This window comes from Onychostoma macrolepis, unplaced genomic scaffold (genome assembly GCF_012432095.1).
Source record: "Onychostoma macrolepis isolate SWU-2019 unplaced genomic scaffold, ASM1243209v1 Scaffold54, whole genome shotgun sequence".
In the NCBI taxonomy this organism is placed as follows: Eukaryota; Metazoa; Chordata; class Actinopteri; order Cypriniformes; family Cyprinidae; genus Onychostoma; species Onychostoma macrolepis.
In genome coordinates, this window is record NW_026704874.1 from 1 (window position 1) to 9762 (window position 9762).

Below are 9762 nucleotides of genomic sequence, written 5' to 3' on the forward strand. Positions count from 1 at the left end.
TGGATTTTATGTCAAGAGCATTAAATATCAAGGTTTTCTCAGTCGCTTTGGTGCATTTATCAGATCAGAAATGAAATTCTCAAAACTACTTGTTCAACCTCCACATCATCTAGTCACTTGTGCACATCATAAAAGCAGTTTCTCATTCTTTTGAACAAATTGCGATTGCTTTGGTACATTCTTGCAACTGATTATGTACATTTGTCTGCGGTTTCCTACATTTTCAGTTGCTAATCTCATGTTGCTCAAAATGTATTATACAGTTCTCTGTGCTATAGTCTTACCTCTCAAAACATCTAGTCATTAGTTCATCGTACAAGTTATTAAATGCAAAATGGTTGATCTAGTTGTCATAAACTGTGAAGAAGAGGAGGAGTAAAGATGCATGGTGGAGGATACAGAGGCAAAACAGAGGAAGAGGCAGAAGAAGCCAAGAACAGAGGCACATATCAGATGAAATAAGGACCACTGTTGTGGACCACGTTGTCAATCATGGCCTTACGATGGCTGAAGGATGCAGCTAAATATTGGGAGATCTACCATATCCTCAATTATTCAAACATTTTGAAACAGTCTCTTTCAATCAATATCTCACATACAGTAATGTGTAAATTTGTACATTTGAAAGGATATATGGCATACATAAGAAGCACAGCCTTCTGCATTTCAATACAGTAACTCTCAAGTCAAGTCAAGTCACCTTTATTTATATAGCGCTTTTAACAATACAAATTGTGTCAAAGCACTTAACAGTATCAAATTGGAGGATAGAGTGTCAGTAATGTATAATGATAAGATTAAACACTCAATTTTCTAAATTTTCAATTAAAGGCATTTCATTATTGAATTCAGAGATGTCATTGTCTAGCTCAGTTTAGTTTAAATAGTATCTATGCAATCAAATCGACGATAATCGCTAGAAATGAAGTGTCCCCAACTGAGCAAGCCAGGGGCAACAGCGGCAAGGAACCAAAACTCCCTCTGTGACAGAATGGAGAAAAAAACCTTGGGAGAAACCAGGCTCAGTCGGGGGGCCAGACGAAACCCACAGTTCAATTCCAACCGCAGCCATGTCAGATTGTGTAAAGGGCTTATCTGATTCCCATGGTCTTGTCCCGATGGAGCATTTTTATTTATAATTGAATGTATTTGTTATATTTGTGTTTTATTCATTATTTGAAGTTTTTCATTTACAGTTTTTTACAATCGTTAGGACACATTTCTCAATACTAAAGTCACTTTTTCAAAACTCTTCACACAGTGAGCACAACAGCAGTCTGTGTGAGCTAAACTGTGGATCATTTTTCATTGCTTTGGCACAACATGCATTCATTGAGTACTTCTTTCAAATTTCATGAATTCTTTTCTCATTTCGACACAACTGTCAAAACTCTGTGTACCTACAGCCCAGTTTGCACTCGTTTACATACTCTTTTCAAAATTGCTAAACTTGAGTTCAAAACAATAACATAATACAAAACGGAATAAAACAGCAATTTTCTGCATTTCTACAATAATATTTTATTACAGTAAAATATATTTAGAAAAAGAAAATGAAATGCTATCAAAACCGTTGGACCAACTACAGGTGATTCCTTTTGTAGCTGAAGACCTACATGTGTTACTCCCTTACATAATTTCATTATCATCTATAAAAAATTTTGCATTGAATAATCTGCATTGTGATGTAAACATGGACCAAGCCGGACACAGAGAAGTGGCTGAAAGAGCAAGAGGGAGACGTATGCGTGGTGGAAGAAGAATAAGAGGAAGATCAAGAGCTGTAGTCTCAGATGAGATCAGGGCAACTATAACTGATCATATAAATAAATCATGGTCTTTCAATGAGAGAGGGTGGTCTGTGAGTGCAGCCAATTCATCACTAAACACCAATGACTTGTACATATGGGTGCAGTCATTTTAGACACTTCTAAAACTGTTGCAACAGAGATGGAAATACAATTTTTAAATACATGAATTATGTTTCCATCTTTGTTGCCACAGTTTTGGAAGTGCCTTTTTCTGTTCTAAAGAAGGGGGTGTCCCAATACGTTTGTCCATATAGTGTATGTACAAGTCATTGGTGTTTAGTGATGAGTTTTAGGCTTAAGGTCTGCATTTAAAGTCACACCAGAGGTGTTCAGCTTGGATTAAGACTTTCTGCAGACCAGTCAAGTTCTTCCACGCTGACTAAATCAATAATTTATTTTTGAACCTTGCCTTATACACAGAGACATTGACATGTTAGAATAGAAAAGGGTCCTGTCCAAACTGTTGCTTTAAAATTAGAAGCAAACAATTCCCTAGAATATCATTATATGCTTAAACATTAAGATTTGTACTCATGGAAATTAGTCAAGCCTGTTCATTAGATGGGGGTGACTCAATACTTTTGGAAATATAGTGTATCAGCAGAAGATTACCAGGGAAGGATCAGGCATGCGAAAAGATTCTTTCCTAGGTGTATTGCCCTAGATGACATACGATGTGATGTGGATGAGAATCTGTGGCCAAATGCAGTACGTAGAGTTGATTAGGATTCCTACAATATATACAAATGTATATACAAATTCTTGCATTTTGGAATAACTTTGTAAAAAAAAAGTAAAAAATATATATATTGAAACATATAGCATCATGTCTAATTCATTCCTGTAACATATATTTTGCTGTAAACAGTAGTCCTAAGTAGGTGTCCTTCTTTTACAGAAGAAAACATTGTTTAATGTCACCTGTTGTTAGTGTTTTTTAGGTCTTACTTTTATAGATGACCAAGTGTGTTTGTTAACTGACAACCCTTGCTAGTGTTATGAAAGAATGAGCTGGTCTGAGACATGTATGAAGTGTTTTGATAGTTGTTGTGCATTTTGAATGTGGAATGAACTGCTGTGCCAAGCTGAAAGTTGGTTAGGAGAAATGTGTGAAGAGTTTTGAAAAAGTGACTTTAGTATTGAGAGATGTGTCCTAGCGATTGTAAAAAACTGTAAATGATTTATTCATTTGCTATAATTGTAATGTATAGTTTAATGCATTTATTGTTTCTCTGTCTATTTTTATAATATATATTTGTTTGTTTATTATAATTAAAATTTATGTCTCAGGGGCTCATATAAGTGTCCTGGTCTCCGCTGACGATCAGGGCTGCAGACATCTCTTGGTGCTGATCCACCATCTGATCGGATACGGACTAAGAAACAGAATAAGAAAGAAACAGACAAATATTAGCGTAGATGCCATTCTTCTTACGATGTAACGAGTACATCGTGTGCTATGGGGAGTGTTCCTGGTTCCAGTTGATCTATTTAATGCAGCCTAACAATCCTTTAACGGATTTGAATAATAGAAGCGTATTAGTATGTTATGTGTAAGCCAGGCTAAAGAGATGGGTCTTTAATCTAGATTTAAACCGACAGAGTGTGTCTGCCTCCCGAACAGTGTTAGGTAGATTGTTCCAGAGTTTGGGTGCTAAATAGGAAAATGATCTGCCGCCCGCAGACGATTTTGATATTCTAGGTATTATCAAACGTCCAGAGTTTTGAGAACACAGCGGACGTGGAGGACTATAATGTGATAAGAGCTCGCTCAAGTACTGAGGAGCTAAGCCATTCAGGGCTTTACAAGTAATTAACAAGATTTTAAAATCTATCCGATGTTTGATAGGGAGCCAGTGCAGTGTTGACAGAACCGGGCTAATATGGTCATACTTCCTGGTTCTAGTTAGGACTCTGCATTTTGGACCAACTGTAGTTTGTTGATCAAGCATGCAGAACAACCACCCAATAAAGCATTACAATAGTCTAACCTTGAGGTCATAAACGCATGAATTAGTATTTCTGCATTTGACGTTCAGAGCATAGGTAACAATTTAGATATGTTTTTGAGATGGAAAAACGCAGTTTTACAAATGCTAGAAACATGGCTTTCAAATGAAAGATTGCTATCAAACAGCACACCTAGGTTCCTGACTGATGAAGAAGAATTGACAGAGCAGCCGTCAAGTGTTAGATAGTGTTCTAGGTTATTACATGTGGGGTTTTTAGGTCCGATAATTAACACTTCTGTTTTTTCAGAATTTAGCAGTAAGAAATTACTCGTCATCCAGTTTTTTTATATCGACTATGCATTCCGTTAGTTTCTCAATTTGGTGTGTTTCACCGGGCCGCGAAGAAATATAGAGTTGAGTATTATCAGCATAACAGTGAAAGCTAACACCATGTCTCCTGATAATATCTCCCAAGGGTAACAAGCGTGAAAAGTAACAGCCCTAGTACTGAGCCTTGAGGTACTCCATACTGCACTTGTGATCGATATGATACCTCTTCATTCACTGCTACGAACTGATGGCGGTCAGATAAGTACGATTTGAACCATGCTAAGGCACTTCCACTAATGCCAACAAAGTTTTCTAGTCTATTCAAAAGAATGTTGTGGTCGATTGTGTCGAACGCAGTGCTAAGATCCAGTAGAACTAATAAAGAGATACAACCACGATCAGATGATAGAAGCAGGTCATTTGTAACTCTAATGAGAGCAGTCTCAGTACTATGATACGGTCTAAATCCTGACTGGAATTCCTCACAGATACCATTTTTCTCTAAGAAGGAATATAATTGTGAGGATACTACCTTTTCTAGTATCTTTGACAGAAAGGGGAGATTCGAGATCGTCTGTAATTAACTAGATCTTTGGGGTCAAGTTGAGTTTTTTTAATGAGAGGCTTAATAACAGCCAATTTTAAGGTTTTGGGGACATATCCTAATGACAATGATGAATTAATAATAGCCACTTCTGGAAGCAGCTCTTTTAGTAGTTTAGATGGAATAGGGTCTAACATGCATGTTGTTGGTTTAGATTATTTAACAAGTTTATACAATTCTTCCTCTCCTACAGTAGAGAATGAGTGGAATTGTTCCTCAGGGGATCTATAGTGCACTATCTGATGCGATACTGTAGTTGACGGCTGCATGGTTACAATTTTATCTCTGATAGTATCGATCTTGGAAGTAAAGTAGTTCATAAAGTCATTACTGCTGTGCTGTTGGGAAATGCCAACACCTGTTGATGCTTTATTTTTCGTAAATTTAGTCACTGTATTGAATAAATACTGGGGGTTATGTTTGTTTTCTTCTAGAAGAGACGAAAAGTAATCAGATCTAGCAGTTTTAATGCTTTTCTGTAGGATAGGGTACTTTCCCGCCAAGCTATCCGAAATACCTCTAGTTTTGTTTTCCTCCAGCTGTGCTCCATTTTCCGGGCTGCTCTCTTTAGTGCGCGAGTGTGCTCATTATACCACGGTGTTGGACTCTTATCCTTAATCTTCCTTAAGTGTAAAGGAGCAACCACGTCTAAAGCGCTAGAAAAGAGAGAGTCCATAGTTCCTGTTACATCATCAAGTTGTTCTGAGCTATTGGATATACTGAGGAACTGAGATAAGTCAGGAAGATTATTTATAAAGTAGTCTTTTGTGGTAGAAGTGATGGTTCTACCATATTTGTAACAAGGAGTTGGCTTTACAGCTTTAGCTATATGGAATATACAGGAGACTAGATAATGATCTGAGATATCATCGCTCTGCTGCAAAATTTCAGTGCCACTGACATCAATTCCACGTGACAGTATTAAATCTAGAGTATGATTTCGACAATGAGTAGGTACGTGTTTTTTTAACACCAATAGAGTTTAGAATGTATATAAATGCTGATCCCAACACATCTTTTTCATTATCAACATGGATATTAAAATCACCAACAATTAGGACTTTATCTGCAGCCAGCACTAACTCAGATAGAAAATCAGCAAATTCTTTAATAAAGTCTGTATGGTGCCCTGGTGGCCTGTATACAGTAGCCAGTACAAACATCACAGGGGATTTATCATTTATCATAACAATACTTGTTTCTTTGGATAACGTTATATGAAGCACCATTACTTCGAACAAATTATACTTGAAACCTGACCTCTGAGAAATACTGAAAATATTGCTATAAATTGTAGCAACACCTCCCCCTTTACCTTTTGGACACGGTTCATGTTTGTAACAGTAATCTTGTGGTGTAGACTCGTTTAAAGTAATGTAATCATCTTGTTTTAGCCAGGTTTCTGTCAAACAAAGCACATTTAGTTTATGGTCAGTGATCATATCATTTACAAAAAGTGCTTTTGTAGAAAGGGATCTAATATTCAATAAGCCAAGCTTTATCATGTGTCTATCTGTATTATATCTGTTTTTTTATTTGTTGAACATCAATTAAATTGTTACTATTACTTTGGTTTGGATGTTTTCTGTATTTTCTAGTACGGGGAACAGACACAGTCTCTATAGTGTGATTTCTAGGTGAAAAAGTTTATATGTGCTGAGAGTTAACTGACTTCTGTGGCGTGAGGCGGCTAGCAGACGATCGGTTTAGCCAGTCTGTCTGCTTCCTGACCTGGGCCCCAGTTAGTCAAGTACGAACTCTAAGACTGTGCCATATTTCTAGAGAGAAGAGCGGCACCACCCCAGGAGGGATGAACACCATCTCTTTTCAACAGGTCAGGTCTGCCCCAAAAATTTTTCCAATTGTCTATAAAGCCTATGTTATTTTGCGGGCACCACTTAGACATCCAGCCATTGAGTGACGAAACTCTTGTCATAGTTTACATCAGGTAATACTAACAGAGTGCAGTGTTATATTGACAACATGACTAAGCACTTCGACTATCTTGTTTGTGAACAATGACACAAGGACTTTTCATTCTGATTGCACTGATATGTTCATTGACATAAATACTTACTTTTGAGAGATGAACTAAAGATTTTGAGTAAGTTACAGGCTTTTGCAGGAAATCCATTGAGGGGTGCTGTTTGTATGAATTGTTTTGAGAAATGCATATATGTCTTTGCAAATATTAAGGATGATTCGAGAAATGCACCAAAGTAACTGAGAAAAACTGTAAGAATGTCATTTATTGTTCCTGAACTTGAATTAAATTAGTTGTGAGAATGGAGAATTGTAATTAAAATTTAAAGAAGCGGAATTAAAACGAATTGATATTCACGTTTTTGTGACTATAATTTTTAACTAGAAAAGCAGAGTTTAGAAAATATTTTTAAAATCAGAATAGAGATATAGACAGATATAGATATAGACAGACAGACAGACAGATAGACAGATAGATAGATAGATAGATAGATAGATAGATAGATAGATAGATAGATAGATAGATAGATAGATAGATAGATAGATAGATAGATAGATAGATAGATAGATAGATAGAAATAATGAATGGCTGCTCTGTGATCAATTGTCATTGGTGGTGTTGAGTATTTAAAGAATGTTGGAATAGATTTTGGAGATATGGTGCAAATCTTACTCTACTATTTTGCTCCATGCTGGAGGGTCACCCATCGTCATGAACACGCAGTTTGACAAGATGGTTATCATGATGAACATGCTAAATAATTTGTTGTGAAGTAAAGGAAAACTTAGGAGGAATGACTTGTGGCTCTAAATTAAGCAAGAAGTCAAAGCATTACACAAAGTTAAGATGTCAACCCAAATAATATATGGAAATCAAAGAACAGATGGAGAACATTGTTATATGTTGATACACATATAAAATGACATTATATATAATTATTATTTTCATGGGTTATTTGAAGGATATGAATGTATGAGTATTCTTATGGCCACACGTCGAATGGGGCTGAATGGACTTAGAAAGTAGCATGCAGGTTCAGCATTGAATCGGTATATTGTATTCCCTTTGGTGATCACGATGAACGTCTGCAAAACAAAAAAGGGACACAAAATCTCTTGCAGTATAAATATTGTTCTGATAAGCCAGATTTGTAAATATTTATTGACATCTGGGCTTTGATATTTCGCTTTTGCCACTGACTTTTTTTGCTTTGTAGAATGGATCCAACTCTTCCAGAGGAACATTGAGGAGATTCGGCGGAGGGTCTCCGTAGATGAACGGTAGGGCCTTTCCTGCTTCCAAATCACTGCTGGGTTTGGGCAGATCCTCCTCAGGCACCTCGACATTCTGGGCCTTCATCTGCTCCTGCTCGGCGGCCTCTTCTGCCATCCGCCGCTCGATCTCGGCGAGCGACTCCAAAGTGAAGGGGTGGAACACATCGGTGCCTGTGGGAGGGAGTAGACGCGCCATCTTGACATTCTGCTGAAGGAGGGCTGCCACCACTTCGGGGTCTCTCAATTGTGCCCTGCGGGGACAAAATTTATTAATATTTTATATTATAAATAGCATCTACCGTCACAGCTTTATTTCTGCACACATACAAAAATAAAACAGGTTATTCTGAAATATTTTATATAGAGTTAAAGTGACATTATGCCGCCAAGGAATTATAAGGTTCTATCTGCATTCTGAGCAGTTTTGAGATATTGAGCTTTAAAGTTTTTGCGTGTCATAGACTTTTGTAGATAGAAACCTTTTTGTTTTCTTAAAGAAGGCCCAAAATGCACACAGCTTATTACAAAAGAAACACCACATAATGTAAATAAATTGTCACAGAATAAGAATATGGTAATAACTCAATTTTGACAAAAATGTGAGATAGAACCTTATAATTCCAAGGCAACGATTTTATACACTACTAATACTTTTATATCATCACGATGCTTTAAATTCAAATATTTGTATATTGTTACATAACATTCTTTATCAAATAACTGCTGTTCTTTTCAACTTTTTTTCATTAAAGAATCCTGAAAAAAAAGAAAGACAATAATAAGAAATGTCTTTTGAGCATTAAGTCAGTATATTAGAATGATTTCTGAAGGATCATGTGACACTGAAGACTGGAGTATGATGCTGAAAATTCAGCTTTGGCATCATAGACAGAAAATACTTTAAAAATTACTAATAGAAAAGGGTTATTTCAAATTCAGAGAAATAAGTTACATGTTACATTAAATATATATTTGAAATTATAATAACTGTTAACAATATTACTGTTTTGATATGTGACAGCTTACATTTTACATTATTACATTATATTACAATGACATCTCTGAATTCAATAATGAAATGCCTTTAACTAAAAATTGAGTGTTTAATCTTATCATTATACATTACTGACACTCTATCCTCCAGTTTGATACTGTTAAGTGCTTTGACACAATCTGTATTGTTAAAAGCACTATATAAATAAAGGTGACTTGACTTGACTTGACTTGACATTTATGCACCTGTACACAGAAATCATTGGGTTTTTAATGTGAAAAATCAACAAAACTGCGTCACTTTTCAAGTGGCCTTATTCAAGTCTTTCTGTAGACTCTGCACAGCAGCTATGTGAAGTGGTGACTCACTGCACATGAACGTACATGGAGAGAAGCGCACTGCTTACTTCCCAGAAGCTGTGTTTTGGTGCCAAATCCACCCAGCAGGGAGGGGGCTGGTCACTATCTCAGTCTTTCTTGCATCTTCCCAGTTTTTGAAATACATTTTGTAATTTAAATGGATTTTTAAAGTCATTTTGAAAACAGCAAGGCTCAATTTGATTGGCAGCCTCTATAGGAGTGATGATCAAAAAGTTATTTTTGCAGTGTTAATGCCATAATATTTTAAAAAGATATTCAAAGCTTTGTTTGAGACACTTAAAGAGATAGTTCACCTTAAAAATTTAAATTTAGTCATCACTTACTCACCCTTATGCCATTCCAAACCTATGAGTCTCTTTCTTATGTTGAACATAAAAGAAAATATTTTGAAGAATGCTGGAAATCAAACAGATGATGGTCCCCATTGACTTGC

At 36.2% G+C, this 9762-nt stretch overlaps 1 protein-coding gene across 1 annotated transcript; it reads right to left on the reverse strand.

Annotated features, from left to right (window-relative positions):
* Positions 1-3124: 3124 nt before the first annotated feature.
* LOC131535623 (sodium channel protein type 4 subunit alpha B-like) lies at positions 3125-8200 on the reverse strand. The gene is made up of 4 exons (XM_058768270.1): positions 7882-8200; positions 7646-7766; positions 7354-7441; positions 3125-3187 (listed from the first exon to the last, which is right to left on the reverse strand). The coding sequence occupies exons 1-4, from the start codon at positions 8149-8151 to the stop codon at positions 3136-3138; spliced, it is 531 nt and encodes a 176-aa protein (XP_058624253.1). The 5' UTR covers positions 8152-8200; the 3' UTR covers positions 3125-3135.
* Between the last annotated feature and the right edge of the window lie 1562 nt (positions 8201-9762).